The 20465-nt window shown below is 39.6% G+C and overlaps 1 protein-coding gene across 1 annotated transcript in view; it reads left to right on the forward strand.

Moving 5' to 3' along the window:
- actn1 (actinin, alpha 1) overlaps window positions 1-20465 on the forward strand; it is a 101610-nt gene that overhangs the window by 52091 nt on the left and 29054 nt on the right. The window contains 4 exon segments of the mRNA XM_061893882.1: window positions 5705-5790; window positions 16470-16562; window positions 17665-17895; window positions 17963-18110. Of these exon segments, the coding sequence (XP_061749866.1) occupies window positions 5705-5790; window positions 16470-16562; window positions 17665-17895; window positions 17963-18110 (558 nt within the window).

The raw sequence follows: 20465 nt of genomic DNA on the forward strand, positions 1-20465 counted from the left end.
GTTGTGCAGCAAGCAGCTTGCAAACTCTTGGAGTACGCAAGGGGCCTAGATCTTCCTGATCAAAGCAGATACAGGCCAAAAATGTAACTATGCAATGGGATGGATCCCTTTATTTAAAAAGAAAAGATTTGTTGAGTGATCTCAAGGATTATCTGTGAGTGGAGTTCCCAGACATCTGCAACTATCTTGTGCTCCAGACATTCTTCTGCACGACAACACAGATGAAAACTTGTAAAAGCATGGATGTGTACAACTTGTTCTGTGTGGCTGGGTCAAGGAAATTGGTATCAAGACTCTCCCGGATAAATGTGCATAAATATTGCTTGGGTAAGGTTGAATTTCATGACTGAACTTTGCTTTTGGGGGAGGGGTTTACAGTTATGGTAGCACAATTAGCCCTGAACGGGCTAACATCACAGCTAACGTGTTACACGTCCGATTCGCTCAGCGACTTTCTGTCAGAGTATCAGTGTTGGGGTCCAGTGCACCACAGTTTTGTATTGTCGCTCGGTCCTTCGGCGGAGTGCTTCGGAAGCTACCGGGACTGCTCCTCTCCCTGGCGCAGTGGGAGGGAGCGAGAGAGAGAGTAAGTAGGCGGTTGAGCGAGGGAGGAAGAGCACATGCGGGTCTAGTGGAAAAGCGGCAAAACATTTCTCTGCTTGCATCACACAAGTGACGTTAATGTTCGGCCCTGGAGAGCCACACACCACACCGTGATTGGTAGATTCCTTCAGCTCCGCACACAAAGCGGTCGCACTAACATTAAACTTTCATATTAAGGAGGGCGCTGCAAAATAACGTCTCGCGGCCGTGTGTTTGAGACCACTGCTCTAGATCAGGGGTGTCAAACTCAAATACAGAGTGGGCCAAAATGTAAAACTGAACGAAGCCGCGGGCCGAGGTTGAACAAATGAATCCTTTAATAGGGACCCAAACAAGTTTTGCATTGAATATTGACCAAGCAGGGCTTGTATAACTTTATAGTGACATGCAAAATCCAGTTTCAAATAATAATAATTAAAAAATATCAATGGGATATCAAATAAAATAAAAATACAAATTGAATGTCTCTTTTCGGCGGCAGGTTTATAGTTGGGGCGGGGTTTGGTGGTAGCGAGGGTGTATATTGTTGCGTCCCAGAAGAGTTAGTGATGCAAGGGGTTCTGGGTATTTGTTCGCTTGTGTTTATGTTGTGTTACGGTGCGGATGTTCTCCCGAAATGTGTTTGTCATTCTTGTTTGCTGTGGGTTCACAGCGTGGTGCATATTTGTAACAGCGTTAAAGTTGTTTATACGGCCACCCTCAGTGTGACCTGTATGGCTGTTGACCAAGTATGCCTTGCATACACTTGTGTGTGTGTATGAGCCGCATATTATTATGTGAGTGGGCCGGCACGCTGTTTGTATGGAGGAAAAGCGGACGTGGCGACATGTAGAGAACGCCAAAGGCAGTGCTTTTACAGCACGCCCCCAATATTATTGTCCAGGTGGAAATCGGGAGAAATTCGGGATGGGCCCTGAACTTCAGGAGTCTCCCGGGAAATTTGGGAGGGCTGACGAGTATGAGTATTAGCGGTGAATGCGGTGGCACTGCGGCGGGCCAGCTCTAATGTCCATTTGATATTGCCTCAAGGGCCAAATGAAATTACACGGGCCAGAGTTTGACACCCATGCTCTAGAGGAACTTTGAAAAAATGTTTGTCCTTCTTGCGATTTGAACAATACGTACAGCCGAGAACATCGTAAGCATACTTCATTTTTCTTGGAGAAATGCTACATGGCGCCTAGTACCCATTGAGAACAGAGCTAGCTTGACCACCACGCATATTTAATAACCCGAATCTGAGCCGGATGTGATGTCATGTAAATCCAAGCCATGACTTCCATTGAAATCTTGTTTGGCTCATTAAATATTCCTGGTGGTCAAGCAGTGTCTATTTTTTAGCGTTTCTCCACGTAAAATGAAATATGCTGGTGTTGTTTTCGGCCGTATGAACTGTTGAAATTGCAAAAAGGTTAAACGTTGCTTCAGAGTTCCTGGAGAAGATATTAAGAAGGCCAAAAGAGTGCAGGACATAACAATGACAAAGTCACACTCACTCCACTCCAAGGAAGTCAAAGAACGCCAGAGTTTGCAGTGACCACTTTGTTAAGTTTGTTTGATGTTTATTTGAAATATACTTCACTCACTGAATATTTCTCATTGAATGATCTTCATGAACAGATCATTCAATGTTTTGTACGCCAAAGTGGAAAGATGACAAGAGGACAATAAATTAAATATGGTGATGATCTAATAATTGTTAGTTTCTAGAATGGATACTCAGTCACAGATGTCAGTTGTTGGGTGCTAGTAGTCACTCTTTGTTTACAGCAGGGGTCACCAACACGGGGCCCGCGGGCACCAGGTCGCCCATAAGGACCAGATGAGTCGCCCGCTGGCCTGTTCTAAAAATAGCTCAAATAGCAGCACTTACCAGTGAGCTGCCTCTATTTTTTAAATTGTATTTATTTACTAGCAAGCTGGTCTCACTTTGCTGGACATTTTTAATTCTAAGAGAGACAAAACTCAAATAGAATTTGAAAATCCAAGAAAATATTTTAAAGACTTGGTCTTCACTTGTTTAAATAAATTCATTTATTTTTTTACTTTGCTTCTTCTAACTTTCAGAAAGACAATTTTAGAGAAAAAATACAACCTTAAAAATGATTTTAGGATTTTTAAACACATATACCTTTTTACCTTTTAAATTCCTTCCTCTTCTTTCCTGACAATTTAAATCAATGTTCAAATTTTTTTATTTTTTTTTTATTGTCAAGAATAATAAATATATTTTAATTTAATTCTTCAATTTAGCTTCGGTTTTTTCGACGAAGAATATTTGTGAAATATTTCTTCAAACTCTTTTTGATTAAAATTTAAAAAATTATTCTGACAAATCTGTAGAATCAAATTTAAATCTTATTTCAAAATCTTTTGAATTTCTTTTAAAATTTTTGTTCTGGAAAATCAAGAAGAAATAATGATTTGTCTTTGTTAGAAATATCGCTTGGTCCAATTTGTTATATATTCTAACAAAGTGCAGATTGGATTTTAACCTATTTAAAACATGTCATCAAAATTCTAAAATTAATCTTAATCAGGAAAAAAATGTATGTTCCATAAATTATTTTTAAAACTTTTGTAAAAAGATTTGAATTTGCTAGTTTTTCTCTTTTTTTTTGGTTGAATTTTGAATTTTAAAGAGTGGAAATTGAAGCTAAACTATGTTTCAAAATGTAATATTCATTTTTTCTCGTGTTTTCTCGTCTTTTAAACCGTTCAATTAAGTGTTTTTTTCATCATTTATTCTCTACAAAAAACCTTTCATAAAAGGAAAAAAAATGTGCGACGGAATGACAGACAGAAATACCCATTTTTAAAAAAATATTTATCTGTTTCTATATATATTTATTGTGAGAAATCATTAAGATGATCAGTGTTTCCACAAAGATAAATATCATTAATTATTAATAATAACAGAGTTTAAAGGTAAATTGCACAAATTAGCTATTTCTGGCAATTTATTGAAGTGTGTATCAAACTGGTAGCCCTTGGCATTAATCAGTACCCAAGAAGTAGTTCCTGCTTTCAAAAAGGTTGCTGACCTCTGCTTTACAGAAACGTGACCCGATCCAAATCGATGCATGTTTACCTGGAAGATTCTTGTCACTCATTTCCTTGACTCAACCACACAAAGAAGTTGTAGACCTTCATGCTTTTCCTCTCATGATCCGTGGTCTGGATCATGTTTTGTTTAGTTATGTTCTGTTAGTCTTGGACTCCTTTAGTTCTGGTTTGTGCTCCTCCTGAGTTTAGTCACCATCTTATGATTTTCACCTGCCTCTGTTGTTTGGGACACACCTGTGTCTAATCAAGAGACGACTATTTCAATCAATCAATCAATGAATCAATGTTTATTTATATAGCCCTAAATCACAAGTGTCTCAAAGGGCTGCACAAACCACAACAACATCCTGGGTTCAGATCCCATATAAAGTATGTATTCCTCTGCATAGTTGGATTTTTTGCTTGTATCTGCTTAGTTCAGGAAGATCTAGGCCCTTTGCGTACGCAAGCTTGCTGCACAATAGCCATCAAGGTTAGATTGACCACCACTGCTTTTCACATCCGGGAATAAGTCACGTGATAGAATACACGCCATAATTTACAATAGATGAATAATTTACAAATATTAACTTCACCGGACTATAAGCCGCAGATGTATAGGTTTTGTAAATGTTTATTTTCATACCTTAATTGTTTCCAAACGGCTGATTGAACAAAACGTCAGTCATGGTCATGGACCCACTAGCTGTGGAAGCTAGCTCTCCAATCAGCTAAACAGACTCAGTAATTCCACGCTGACCTTTTGGTGAACTTACCAAACTAAAACAATACAAGAAGAAAGTTAAGTAAGGTAATTATAATGACACAGACACCTGTAAACATGCTAGCATATGTAACAACGCTAACAATGCTAGCTTTTAACACCCCAAGTGTTTATACAAGTGTGATGATATTTATGGTATCAAAGTGAGAGTGTTTATACAAATGTGATGATATTTATGGTATCAAAGTGAGAGTGTTTATACAAGTGTGATGATATTTATGGTATCAAAGTGAGAGTGTTTATTCAAGTGTGATGATATTTATGGTATCAAAGTGAGAGTGTTTATTCAAGTGTGATGATATTTATGGTATCAAAGTGAGAGTGTTTATACAAGTGTGATGATATTTATGGTATCAAAGTGAGAGTGTTTATTCAAGTGTGATGATATTTATGGTATCAAAGTGAGAGTGTTTGTAGAAGTGTGATGATATTTATGGTATCAAAGTGAGAGTGTTTGTAGAAGTGTGATGATATTTATGGTATCAAAGTGAGAGTGTTTATACAAGTGTGATGATATTTATGGTATCAAAGTGAGAGTGTTTATACAAGTGTGATGATATTTATGGTATCAAAGTGAGAGTGTTTATACAAGTGTGATGATATTTATGGTATCAAAGTGAGAGTGTTTATACAAGTGTGATGATATTTATGGTATCAAAGTGAGAGTGTTTATACAAGTGTGATGATATTTATGGTATCAAAGTGAGAGTGTTTATTCAAGTGTGATGATATTTATGGTATCAAAGTGAGAGTGTTTATACAAGTGTGATGATATTTATGGTATCAAAGTGAGAGTGTTTATTCAAGTGTGATGATATTTATGGTATCAAAGTGAGAGTGTTTATACAAGTGTGATGATATTTATGGTATCAAAGTGAGAGTGTTTATACAAGTGTGATGATATTTATGGTATCAAAGTGAGAGTGTTTATACAAGTGTGATGATATTTATGGTATCAAAGTGAGAGTGTTTATACAAGTGTGATGATATTTATGGTATCAAAGTGAGAGTGTTTATACAAGTGTGATGATATTTGTGGTATCAAAGTGAGAGTGTTTATACAAGTGTGATGATATTTATGGTATCAAAGTGAGAGTGTTTATACAAGTGTGATGATATGAATGCTCTTCCCTTTCAAGCTCGTTTGGACGCCACTTCCTGAGTTCTACTTCCTGTTTGGTCGTTGATGAGTGCTTTGATGTGACACCCCCAAATAATGACACCCCCCTCCAACTCCCCCCCTCCCACCCTGACCTCCTCTGTTGCCCACAGACATTGTGGGCACTGCCCGCCCAGACGAGAAGGCCATCATGACCTACGTGTCTAGCTTCTACCACGCCTTCTCGGGCGCCCAGAAGGTATCCTAGGATGCAGCGTCTCCTCCCTCCTTCCTCCTCCCTCCTCCCTCCTCCCTCCTGCTCCCTTGTCTTCCCTCCCCCAGGTGTCAGGTGTCAGGTGTTCTAACCATGACACTTTCTCTCTGCAGTGCACACGCTCCCCTGCAGGGGCGCTCTCTCTCTGCATGTTCTCACCACCAAATGCATGATGGGAACCACCTTGTACTTTCTGTCAATCACAGGCCACACCCTCCAGTCTGTCTGGGGGGGGCGGGGGGGGGGGGGGAATAGGGGGAGGGGCTCCTAACTTCCACACCCCTTTAGGCGTCCAACGCTCTAATCACAGCCAGCATCTGCAAAGTCTGTCTTTTAAACACACTTCATCTATGCATCTATCAGCCCTCCATCTATCCATCAGACATACATCCATCCATCCATCCATTCATCCAGCAATGCATCCATCAATCCCTTCTTTTAACCATCGATCCATCCATGCATCTGTCAATCAATGCATCCATCCATTTATCCATTAATACATCCATCACCCCTCTATTCATCCATTAGGACATTCACTCATCCATCCATCAGTGGATCCGCCCATTCCTTCCTTCATCCAGCCATCCATCCATGCATCTGTCTATAAGTGCATCCATCCATCGATTCATCCATGCATCCATCCATCCCGCCATTCATCTATTAACCATAAATGCATCCATCCATCCATCCTGCCATTCATCCATTTATTCATCTATTAACCATAAATGCATCCATCCATCCTGTCATTCATCCATCCATCCATGCATCTGTCTATAAGTGCATCCATCCATCGATTCATCCATGCATCCATCCATCCCGCCATTCATCTATTAACCATAAATGCATCCATCCATCCATCCTGCCATTCATCCATTTATTCATCTATTAACCATAAATGCATCCATCCATCCCGTCATTCATCCATCCATCCATCCATCCATGCATCTCTCCATTCTTCTAAACCGTTGATGCATTTTCCACAAATGCATTTATCTATTTATTTATGATTGCATTCATCCATCCATCATCGATGTATTCATCCATGCATGAATCAGTGCATACATTCAGTCCACCATTGCATCCATCCATTTATCCATTATTCCATCAATGCATCCATCCATCCCTCCTTTTATCCATCGGTCATCCATGCATCTTTTCATCCATGCATCAATCCATTCATTCATCATTACATCATCCATCCATCTATTCATTCATTCATCAATGCAACCATCATCCCTCCATTCATCCATCAGTGAACCCATCCATCAATGGCTCCATCCACCCCTCCCTTCATCCATCAGGGCATCCATCCATGCATCTGTCAATCAATGCATCCATCCATTTATCCATTAATGTATCCATCACCCTTCTATTCATCCATTAGGACATTCACCCATCCATCCATCAGTGGATCTGCCCATTCCTTCCATCATCCAGCCATCCATCCGTGCATCTGTCTATCAATGCATCCATCCATCGATTCATCCATTAATGCATCCATCCATTCATCATTCAATGCATCCATCCACCCACCCATCCCGCCATTCATCCATCTATTCATATATTAACCATAAATGCATCCATCCATCCCGTCACTCATCCATCTATTCATCTATTAATTATTAATGCATCCATCCATCCATGCATCTCTCCATTCTTCTAAACCGTTGATGCATTCTCCATAAATGCATGTATCTATTTATTTATGATTGCATTCATCCATCCATCATCAATGTATCCATCCATGCATGAATCAATGCATACATTCATCCATCAATCATTCAGTCCACCACTGCATCCATCCATTTATCCATTATTCCATCAATGCATCCATCCATCCCTCCTTTTGTCCATTGATCATCCATGCATCTGTTCATCCACGCATCAATCCATTCATCCTTCAATGCATCATCCATCCATCTATTAATTATAAATGCATCCATCCATCCCGTCATTCATTCATCTATTCATCTATTAATTATAAATGCATCCATCCATCCATCCATGCATCTCTCCATTCTTCTAAACCGTTGATGCATTCTCCATAAATGCATCTATCTATTTATTTATGATTGCATTCATCCATCCATCATCAATGTATCCATCCATGCATGAATCAATGCATACATTCATCCATCAATCATTCAGTCCACCATTGCATCCATCCATTTATCCATTATCCCATCAATGCATCCATCCATCCCTCCTTTTATCCATCGATCATCCATGCATCTTTTCATCCATGCATCAATCCATTCATCCTTCAATGCATCATCCATCCATTCATCTATTCATTCATTCATCAATGCAACCATCATCCCTCCATTCATCCATCAGTGAACCCATCCATCAATGGCTCCATCCACCCCTCTCTTCATCCATCAGGGCATCCATCCATGCACCTGTCAATCAATGCATCCATCCATTTATCCATTAATGTATCCATCACCCTTCTATTCATCCATTAGGACATTCACCCATCCATCCATCAGTGGATCTGCCCATTCCTTCCATCATCCAGCCATCCATCCGTGCATCCGTCTATCAATGCATCCATCCATCGATTCATCCATTAATGCATCCATCCATTCATCATTCAATGCATCCACCCACCCATCCCGCCATTCATCCATCTATTCATATATTAACCATAAATGCATCCATCCATCCCGTCACTCATCCATCTATTCATCTATTAATTATAAATGCATCCATCCATCCATGCATCTCTCCATTCTTCTAAACCGTTGATGCATTCTCCATAAATGCATGTATCTATTTATTTATGATTGCATTCATCCATCCATCATCAATGTATCCATCCATGCATGAATCAATGCATACATTCATCCATCAATCATTCAGTCCACCACTGCATCCATCCATTTATCCATTATTCCATCAATGCATCCATCCATCCCTCCTTTTGTCCATCGATCATCCGTGCATCTGTTCATCCACGCATCAATCCATTCATCCTTCAATGCATCATCCATCCATCTATTAATTATAAATGCATCCATCCATCCCGTCATTCATCCATCTATTCATCTATTAATTATAAATGCATCCATCCATCCATGCATCTCCCCATTCTTCTAAACCGTTGATGCATTCTCCATAAATGCATGTATCTATTTATTTATGATTGCATTCATTCATCCATCATCAATGTATCCATCCATGCATGAATCAATGCATACATTCATCCATCAATCATTCAGTCCACCAATGCATCCATCCATTTATCCATTATTCCATCAATGCATCCATCCATCCCTCCTTTTGTCCATCGATCATCCGTGCATCTGTTCATCCATGCATCAATCCATTCATCCATCAATGCATCATTCATCCATTCATCCATTCATCAATGCAACCATCATCCCTCCATCCATCCATCAGTGGACCCATCCATCAATGGCTCCGTCCACCCCTCCTTTCATCCATCAGGGCATCCATCCATGCACCTGTCATTCAATGCATCCATCCATTTATCCACTAATGCATCCATCACCCCTCTATTCATCCATCAGGGCATCCATCCATCCATCAATGGATCTGTCCATTCCTTCCTTCATCCATCCATCCATCTCTCAATGCATCCATCCATTCATCCATGAATGCATCCACCCATTTATCTTTCCATGCATCCATCCATCATCCATCCATCATAGTTAAAGGTGACACTTTGATGTCTGAGTTCCCTTAGTTCTTCCCAGTCAGTTTGATTGACAGGCAGCAGTCTGTGATGTAAAGCAGCTTGCATAGGCTCCAGCTGCTGTTGTGAGCAGACCAGGATCTGCTTAATTGGGATGATGTGATTAGTGATCAGTGATTAGTGATCAGTAGGAAAGTAACATTTCTGCTGACACACCTCAGACAGACTGGAGATCCTCCTGCCTTCTGCTGGCCCTTTTGTGTCTTGTCTTTGCACACTTTTACTCTCTTTTTTTGTGCCTCTCTCTCTCTCTCACTGTCTCTCTCCTCTGGTGGGTTTCTTCTCCTCCCCGCCTCCTCTGTTCCTGTGACCGAGCAGATATGATTAGCACCTTGAGGCCAGACGAGAAGGTGGTGATGACTTATGTGTCGTGTTACTACCACGCCTTCTCAGGCAAGCAGAAGGTGAGAGATGACCAGAAGACTTGCTTTGACTTGTTTGTGAGCCACCAACACTAAACACGGCGAAGGAGGTTGTGTACGATTCAAGAGAGAAAGTAGCATGTCGGAGTATTTCAAATGACATATTTAGTTGTGTGTTGAAGTGTGCGAGATAGAGTGTGTAACAGGGGTGTCCAAACTTTTTCCACTGAGGGCCACACACGGAAAAATTAAAGCATGCAGGGGACGTTTTGATAGTTTTCATTTTCAAAACATAACAAAATATATGCATTTTTAAAATGGATTTTTCCTTTTGGTGTCCCAGGGTCTCAGTTAATATAATGTTAAAAACAAGTCAATTTTTATTATTATTATTTTTTTTGTTTAACGCTTACAGTAAATCTCTATATCAACTTAAAAAAAAAAAAGGGTTTTATGGCATTTCTGTCAAAAACGTCTTTGTTTTTTTAATAGTAAAACCGAAATATGCAGTATTTAGTAATTAGAGCCCTAAAAGATCAATAATGCAGGACACCATTGGTTTTAGTTCTTTATTATTTTTGAGTAATCACAGTGAAAAGATAAATAAAATACCACTAAATATATTTGGCATCCAAAAAGTGCACCACTCAGAAAGTGATAACATTTTTATTAGGTTTTTTTTTAACTTTCAACACTTAAATTAAGAGATCAACTTCAGATATATCTGTCGATTTTACGTTTTAACTATTATTTTTTTTGTTTTATGCTCTTTTGTCACAGAAAACTTTATTTTTATATGACAACTACACAATATATGCAATATTTACCACATAAAACATTTAAAGTGAAATGTTTGAACTAATTGGAGCTTTGAAAATAATTCATTATAACATGGACTTTTTTTGTCATTTTTTGTTTTGAGCAATGGCAAAAAAATATAAAATAAAGAATTGATTGATTGATACTTTTATTAGTAGATTGCACAGTACAGTACATATTATTAGTAGATTGCACAGTACAGTACATATTATTAGTAGATTGCACAGTACAGTACATATTCCCTACAATTGACCACTAAATGGTAACACCCCAATAAGTTTTTCAACTTGCTTAAGTCGGGGTCCACCTTCATCAATTCATGATAAAGATAGTTTTTACATGTAAAATAAAGACAAAAGAAAAAAAAACTGCCTGCATGGCAGCTTTGTGTCGACATTACAACTTTTTCTCGATAGATTTCACCTCATTCCAATATTTTTAATGTTCTTTTTTATTTTTGCAATAGCATTTCCAGAATGTGCGGCGGGCCGGTAAACATTTAGCTTCGGGCCGCAAATGGCCCCCGGGCCGCACTTTGGACAAGTTTCAAAATGCTTTTAGTTAAGTAACAGGTGTGTTACTTTGGCTGAAACTGCCCAAGGATGGTGTGCCAGGCTGGTGGTATCATATTCAAAAAGACTTGAGGCTGCTAACCGTTTATCAACAAAGTATCAAGCAAAGGCTGGGAATACTTACATACTTTATTTATTCATACAAAATAGGAACAAAAATAAATAAAATAAACGATCACATTGTCACTACGGGGTATTGTCTGTAGAATTTTCAGGGCAAAAATATGCAATTTGTATCTTTGTGTTACTGGTGACCAAGAACATTTGTGTAATCAAAGATATTGACTTAACTTATTCGATGAATCACAAAATATCACATGAATCACGTTCTGAATATACACAGATTATTGAAATGTATTTTGCTTCTTTGCCTTCTATCTTTTCCAACAATAAATTAGCTTCTTTTTTTTAAACTAAGTACTGGGGTCTTTTTTAATTAAATTGGAATTTTTGAGTTACCATATTTCCTTGAATTGCCGCCGGGGTGCTAATTAATTTAAAACCTTGTCTCACTCCAACACTTACCAAAGGCATAAGGTAAATTTAGGCCTGCGCTTATACATTTGAGTGTGATGTAAGGATACCATCATGGAAAGCACATTTAATAAAAAAACAAAACATTATTATGGTCTTACCTTTACTTATAAATGAAGTCCATGCGCAGCTCCTTCTGATCAAAAGCATCGATAACTTGTTTATAGAAGTCTTCCTTATCTTTCTTCAGTTTTAAAAGTCTCTCTGTCTCGATGGAGATCTTCCTTTATTACCTCCTGCTTCCATTGAAAGTCCAGTTTAGAAAACTGTTTTATTTTAGATATGTAATCCTCCATGTTAAAAGTGCAAGCGAGAGGAAAAACTAAAGGATGGCTGCTCACTCTTGCTGCTTGTTGTCACTTCTTCTGCAGCCGAGTAGTCGCAAGAAGGATCACTAGCGCCCTCTACCACCAGGAGGCGGGAGTCATTTAATGACTCATATTTGACACACGCAGCTACGGTATATTAATAAAACATAGCTGCTTACTGTTCTTTTTAGCATATTCAATAGCTTGGACCTTAAATCCTACTGAATAGCTCTTAATCTTCTTCCCTTTATGCAATTTCAAATGATTGAAATCAGCCTCCTCCATTTTGAAAATGATGACAGGTGAAGTGTCACTCGTGACGTGACGAGTTTGACCCGGCGGGAATTCTAGACATGCGCTAATAAAAATAATATTTTGCGAAACGAGTTTGATCCGGCCTTAATCCTGAGCCGGCGGTAATGCTAAGCATGCGCTAATTATTTTACGAAATGAGTTTGACCCGGCAGTAATTCTAGTCAGGTGCATACTATATACCCGGCGGCAATTCAAGGAAATACGGTAATTGTATTGCAGCCTGATGATTTTTTCAACAGCATAATTGTTTTGTATCTCCAACCTACAGTATATAAAACATTTCTTGCAACATGTATTTTTTTGCGAGTGGATCGTTCCAGAGCGCCAGCGCAGTTATTGCCGGTGTGTTTGGTAGAGCGAACATTTGGCCTGCCAAAAATAGGTTCTGTTGTCCTCCTTCTTTATAACTTTATAAAAGGTGGTGCAGATTACAAATGTGTGCTGCATGTTCCACAACATAGCAAAACACCACCGTTTGGAGCATGATGCTACAAATGTGCTGTAAATGAGTGTCTCCATGGTGACAGCCACTCATACATACAAAGTCCTCATTTAAAAACAGCGCTACGCCCCTCTTTTGCACTTGTTATCAATTGTACTCGCAGTCTTAGTACCGTATTTTTCGGACTATAAGTCGCGTTTTTCTTTTGTAGTTTGGCCGGCGGTGAGACTTGGCCAAACTACAAAAAAAAATACAATAAAAAAATAGTTATAAAAAAGGAAACAAACAAAAAAAATAAAAACAATAAATAATTTTTTTTTTTTTTTTTCTGGTATCACCCCCCGCTGGACTGTGGAGAAGACTGTGACTTATAGTCCGAAAAATACGGTAGATCACTCGCAACACGGTCACTAATTGTGCAAGTCATTTTATAATTTGCATACACTATGATAGTTTGCACGTGCTATTTAGCAGTTGAGATAACGCCCTTATAATATTTAGTATTCAGTACAGCAGTGATACTTTTGTTTGCTGCAAAATGCTTGATGAAAAAGTCCAAAAGAGGAGAGTTAGTGGAGTGCTGATGCTCTCCCCGACGTCAGAACAATGTCATGTGTCGCCGTGTTTGCCAAACAAGTCCAGTGTGCAAACATTTGCTCACAGGAGCCAAGCCATTTTCCTTGTAAGGCAGCACGCCTCTGAGCAAGGCCCACTTTCCTCTCCTGCGGCCTGCGGGTGACACAGTGGTGCTGACTCATTGCTTGAAGACATCTTTTAATCCTTCTAACTGTTACAGCCAGCAGTGCACTTGTACACCGGCTAGAAGAAACTCAAGGTGGGAATCTTTGAGCAACGAACAATACAATCCTGATACCGAGTCCTAGTGTGACGATTCCGTTCACAATCGATTCTCCATTCAAAGCAATCCTCGCAATGTCTTTATTGGTATAATATTTATATTGAAACTTTTTCAAAACACATTACAGGTTAGAAAAGTTCCATCTAGTTACATTGAAATGGCCTAAAAACATCTAATTAAAAATTGATTTTTAAAATTTATTTTATATATATATATATATATATATATATATATATATATATATATATATATATATATATATATATATATATATATATATATATGTGTGTTGAAAGAGTCATTTTGGACCAAAAAAACAAATATGTTTGGAGCCGCAAAACAATTAAAAGCCATATTACATACAGATAGTGTGTCATGAGATAAAAAATTGAAGGAAACCAAATGAGCTGAAATATATCTACAAATGAGGCATAATGATGCAATATGTACATACAGCTAGCCTAATTAGCATGTTAGCATCGATTAGCTTGCAGTCATACAGTGACCAAATATGTCTGATTAGCACTCCACACAAGTCAATAACATCAACAAAACTCACCTTTGTGCATTCACGCACAATATTAAAAGTTTGGTGGACAAAATGAGACGGAAAAAGAAGTGGCATAAAATACGTCTTAGAAAGTCGGAGAAAGTTATACATTTAAACAAACTAGGGTGAGTTCAAGGACCGCCAAAATGAGTAGGACAAAACGGCGCTCACCAAATACTCTGATCAATGGTTATTACAATTAGGGAGGTTTGTGTCATGTTTGTCCTCCTACAGAAACTATATTAAAACAAAAAATATGTTTTTTTTCCTTCTCATCTTTTTCAATTTTTCATAGATTTTTGAAAAAGCTCCAGAGAGCCACTAGGGCGGCGCTAAAGAGCTAAATGCGGCTCCAGAGCCGTGGGTTGCCGACCCCCGATATGGATGTATGTATGTGTGTGTGTGTGTATATATATATATATATATATATATATATATATACATATATATATATATATATATATATATACATATATATATATATATGTATATATATATATATATATATCTACTTATATATATATATATATATATGTATATATATATATATATATATATATGTATATATATATATATATATATATATATGTATATATATATATATATATATATCTACTTATATATATATATATATATATGTATATATATATATATATATATATATGTATATATATATATATATATATATATATGTATATATATATATATATATATATCTACTTATATATATATATATATGTGTCTTGATTGGATTATCCAGAGAATAGTGCTCGATACCGTGGTAGAGCGCAATATGTGTGTGTGGGAAAAATCACAAGACTACTTCATCTCTACAGAACTGTTTCATGAGGGGTTCCCTCAAAATCTCCTGACGATTGAGGGAACCCCTCATGAAACAGTTCTGTAGAGATGAAGTAGTCTTGTGATTTTTCCCACACCTACATGTGTATATATATATGTATATATATATATATATATATATATATGTATACATATATATATATATATATATATATATATATATATATATATATATATATGTATATATATATATATGTAATTATATATATGTATATACACACACACAAATGTATATATATACATATATGTGTATATATATGTAATTATATATGCTTGTATATGTATATATATATATATATATACACACACACACACACAACCAAGTCACGTCCATTGTGTCCTTGAGCAAGACACTTCACCCTTGCTCCTGATGGGTGGTGGTTAGGGCCTTGCATGGCAGTTACCGCCATCAGTGTGTGTGTGTGTGTGTGTGTGTGTGTGTGTGTGTGTGTGTGTGTGTGTGTGTGTGATGCTAGGATGGGTAACATGTTTTAGCAGCATCACGCTTCAAACTCGCTTCAAAAAGAAAACAAAACATGTTTATTCGGCCATTAATCTTGACTTCCTTATTTTGAAAAACTAAAACATCAGCACAAATTATTTTAATAATGTTTGTGTTTAATATATTGTGCTCCTGAGCTAATCTTACTAATATTTGTACTTATTTATCATTACGTATTGAGTTTTATTAGTTTACTTTTTCAGTACCAATCGGTTCGAGTCGGTTAAAATGTTTTATTTTAAATAACAATATATATTTTTATTTAAGGGGAATTGATGCACTCAAAATCTTTTTTGTTCCAGACTAAACAACTATTTGTACTTATTATTTCTTCTTGTTTAGTTTCCCCTCATGTTAATAAGGTACATCACTATGCAGAGGTGCACTTGTAACAGTTTGGTCGACACATTTATAATCACGGCGGGGAGCCACAAAATGTTTCCTTCTTCTACCTCGGGCGGCAGAGCAGAAAGTCATTTAGAAGCAGTGTTTTAGACGATGTTGCTTTAACTTTAGTGCTCTCTTTTGACTCCGTTGTCATGGAAACTGATGAAAACCAGACAAGATATCAAGTTAAGAGATGTGCATCTTAATGAAATGTTTCAAAATGCAGCTTTCATGTTAAGAAGTTTGCTTATCCACTCAGGAGACACAACCTCAGGTGCTAGAAGTTTATCAGTATCTACTGTCGCTTGCACACCTGCACTGCATCTCATTGACTACTTCCTCGCTGATACTTTCTCTCTGCCTTTCCTGGATCTACATTTTTGATACAACTATAAAGGGATGATCTCTGACTCCGCCCCTTCTCTGATCCAGGCGGAGACGGCGGCTAACAGAATCTGCAAAGTGCTGGCTGTCAATCAGGAGAATGAACAGCTGATGGAGGACTACGAGAAGCTGGCCAGTGATGTGAGCACACCTCTCAAATCCTCTTCCACGCTCGCTGCTGCCCTTTGGAGACCACGCCCTCTTTCTGCCTCCAATGAATGATAATTGAATAGACGGCGTTGTTGATGCACAAAAAGTTAATATTGGAACAGGCTAAACACATTTAAAAGACAAATGATCTATGTGTTAGTAGCAGATAAGGAAAATTGAACTCATGTGGGGTGGATGAGATCCGCCCGGAGTTCCTTAAGGCTCTGGATGCTGTGGGACCGTCTTGGTTGACAAGACTCTGCAGCATCGGGGGCGGTACCTCTGGATTGGCAGAGTGGGGTGGTGGTCCCGCTCTTTAAGAAGGGGAACCAGAGGGTGTGTTCCAACTATCGTGGGATCACACTCCTCAGCTTCCCGGTAAGGTTTATTCAGGTGTACTGGAGAGGAGGCTACGCCAGATAGTCCAACCTCGGATTCAGGAGGAACAGTGTGGTTTTGGTCCTGGTGGTGGAACTGTGGACCAGCTCTATACTCTGGGCAGGGTTCTTGAGGGTGCATGGGAGTTTGCCCAACCAGTCTACAGGTGCTTTGTGGACTTGGAGAAGGCATTGGACCGTGTCCCTCGGGAAGTCCTGTGGGGAGTGCTCAGAGAGTATGGGGTACTGGACTGTCTTATTGGGGCGGTCCACTCCCTGTATGATCAGTGCCAGAGCTTGGTCCGCATTGCCGGCAGTAAGTCGGTCACGTTTCCAGTGAGGGTTGGACTCCGCCAAGGCTGTCCTTTGTCACCCATTCTGTTCATAACTTTTATGGACAGAATTTCTAGGCGCAGAGATTTTAAAACTGGTGTAAGGTGAGCCCGCTTTCTGGTCTTCGTCAGAATACGTGCCGCTGAATTTTGGAGTAATTGTAAATGTGCAACAACCTTTTTAGGAAGAGCAGAAAGCAGGGCTTGTAATAAAAACATGCATCAGCATCTCTGTGTTGCTTTGACAGACAATTTTCTTTCTCTCCACCATCATCCTTCCTTGCATTTGGACTTGCATGCATCTCAACTTGTTCTTCTCCGCCCTCTGCCTCTCATGAAACACACCCACACCCACACCCACACCCACACCCACTACACACGTAGCTGCTGGAGTGGATCCGCCGCACCATCCCTTGGCTGGAGGACCGCATGCCGGAGAACACCATGCAAGCCATGCAGCAGAAACTGGAGGACTTCCGTGACTACCGCCGCCTCCACAAGCCGCCCAAAGTGCAGGAGAAGTGCCAGCTGGAGATCAACTTCAACACGCTGCAGACCAAGCTGAGGCTCAGCAACAGGCCGGCCTTCATGCCCTCTGAGGGACAGATGGTGTCGGTAGGTTTTCTTGGCTTTTTCTTGTGCCGGAAGAACCGAGAGGAAGCAAACTTCCTATTTGCTGCAGGACATCAACAATGCTTGGGGCAATCTGGAGGGAGCGGAGAAAGGCTACGAAGAGTGGCTGCTCAACGAGATCCGCAGACTGGAGAGACTGGACCACCTGGCTGAGAAGTTCCGCCAGAAAGCCACCATCCACGAGAGCTGGACCCAAGGTCTGCACTGAGACACAGGCCCAAAAAACTGAATACGCACAAAACATAGCTGGCTGTACACTTTATTACACTTTGTTTATTGAGCAGGTAGTGGAAGAGTGGCCGTGCGCAACCCGAGGGTTCCTGGTTCAATCCCCACCTAGTACCAACCTCGTCACGTCTGTTGTGTCCTTGAGCAAGACACTTCACCCTTGCTCCTGATGGGTGCTGGTTGGCGCCTTGCATGGCAGCTCCCTCCATCAGTGTGTGAATGTGTGTGTGAATGTGGAAGTAGTGTCAAAGCGCTTTGAGTACCTTGAAGGTAGAAAAGTGCTATACAAGTACAACCCATTTATTTATTATTTATTTATGGCTTCTCACCATGGCTTAGTGCTTCAATACAAGTGATAGAGTACAGTATAAGCAGTAACACTACAAAGTCATGTATATATATACATATATATATATATATATATATATACCCCAAAAAAAAAAAAATATATATATATATACACATATATACACACACAAAAAAGAAATACTTGAATTTCAGTGTTCATTTACTTAATAAGATTTCATATCGCGCTTTTCTTTTATTAGATACTCAAAGCGCTCACAGAGAAGTGGGAAGCCATCATTCATTCACAGCTGGTGGTGGTAAGCTACATTTGTAGCCACAGCTGCTCTGGGGTAGACTGAGGGATTAGTTTCCCCACATAGTACTCCTCTACACGGGGTTGTACTTGAAGGTGCAATGCTTCGTAGTTATTAGCCAACCCTTGAAGGAGCATAGATATAAGTATTGTTGTCCGGGTGGAAATCGGGACAAATTCCTGAGAACGGTGGCCCGGGGAGATTTTCGGGAGGGGCACTGAAATTCAGGACTCTCGTGGGGAAATCTGTAGGGTTGGCAAGTATAGTTGTGTCCAATGCAAGAGCAGCATTGTTGGCCGATTGGATCGCAAGGGTATGTCTCTTCAGCTGGAATGCCACTTTGCCTCTGGGTCCTTTGTTCTCTCTCCTCTTGGGCTGACTTGCTGCCTGTCCTGACATCTGTCCTCCACCTGCCATGGTGGTAAGCAGGAGTTTCCAAACTGTCCACACTTATGTGCTTGGCTCTGAGGTCATATTTGCATGCGTCCTGGAAACGGAGGAGTGGGTGTCTGGTAGAACCAGTGCCATGCACTTGTTGGCCATAGAGGAGGTTCTTGGGGAGGCCTCCAGGTCTGATAAGGCGGATGTGGTCTAGCCAGTGATGTGGTCTAGCCAGTGACTTTGTTCATGAGCTTTCAAAAGCACCTGGCATGGAACTGATTTAACCGATGTTCTCGACAAGTGTAGGCTGGCCATGATTTTCTGCGGTAGAGAATACTGCCGAGTACAACCTCAGCTTGGTACGCAGGCAAAGTTTGGGATTTCTCCAGACACACTTTACGAGGCGGCCAAAGGTCATTGCCGACTTGCCAAAGTGGACACTCATTTCAGTGTCCAGGGAAAGGTTGCTCCTGACATTTAGTCCAGATAATTGAAGGACTCTCCATTGTATTGAGGAGCTGGTCATGAACTTTAATGTCAGTCTGGTTATTCTGGGTCATCAATTCACTTTTTGTTGCGGAAATGGTGAGCAGCCAAGCCTCTTGTCCAAGTGGCTGGAAAAAGGCGGTCACTGAAAGGTATTCACCTGTTTAACTTGTTTTTTATACCTGGAACCTTGAAAGATTCAGTAACTTACCATCATGGTGGATGTTGAAAAATACTCCCTCTTCCTTCCACATGGCTGTGAGTCCCGGAAGGTCTTAAGTTCTCTCCTGTGTAGCAGATGAAGTCATGCATGTTGGTGTGCTTGGCAGTGATTATGTCAAGGAGTGTTGGGGGGCAGCAGTGATTGATATTGATTGATTGATTGATTGATACTTTTATTAGTAGATTGCACAGTTCAGTACATATTCCGTACAATTGACCACTAAATGGTAACACCCCAATAAGTTTTTCAACTTGTTTAAGTCGGGGTCCACGTTAATCAATTCATGGTAAGTGAGAAGAGACCCCCGCGGATCACCTGGCCAGCTGTCTTTGTTAGATTGACAACGTTTGAGGCTGCTTTTGGCACATTTTTTTTGCTGTTGGCAGATAGAAAGGTTCATGTCGATTAGTTGATACTCCAGAGCAGACACCACACGGGGTCTTGGGCTAAAAGGTAGGAGTAGGATTCTTGAAAATACGTTACTTACTTTAAACTGAACGGCAAACAACCTCGGTAACTGTTGCAATCTTGCTTGCTGTACCTGTCCTTCTCACCAGAACTTGATAAGGTTTTTGTGCGTTTAATGACTTTAATCTTCCAGAGAGGGTTTTATCAATGTTGGTTAGGAAGTC

Source organism: Nerophis ophidion, linkage group LG03 (genome assembly GCF_033978795.1).
Source record: "Nerophis ophidion isolate RoL-2023_Sa linkage group LG03, RoL_Noph_v1.0, whole genome shotgun sequence".
Taxonomy (NCBI): domain Eukaryota; kingdom Metazoa; phylum Chordata; class Actinopteri; order Syngnathiformes; family Syngnathidae; genus Nerophis; species Nerophis ophidion.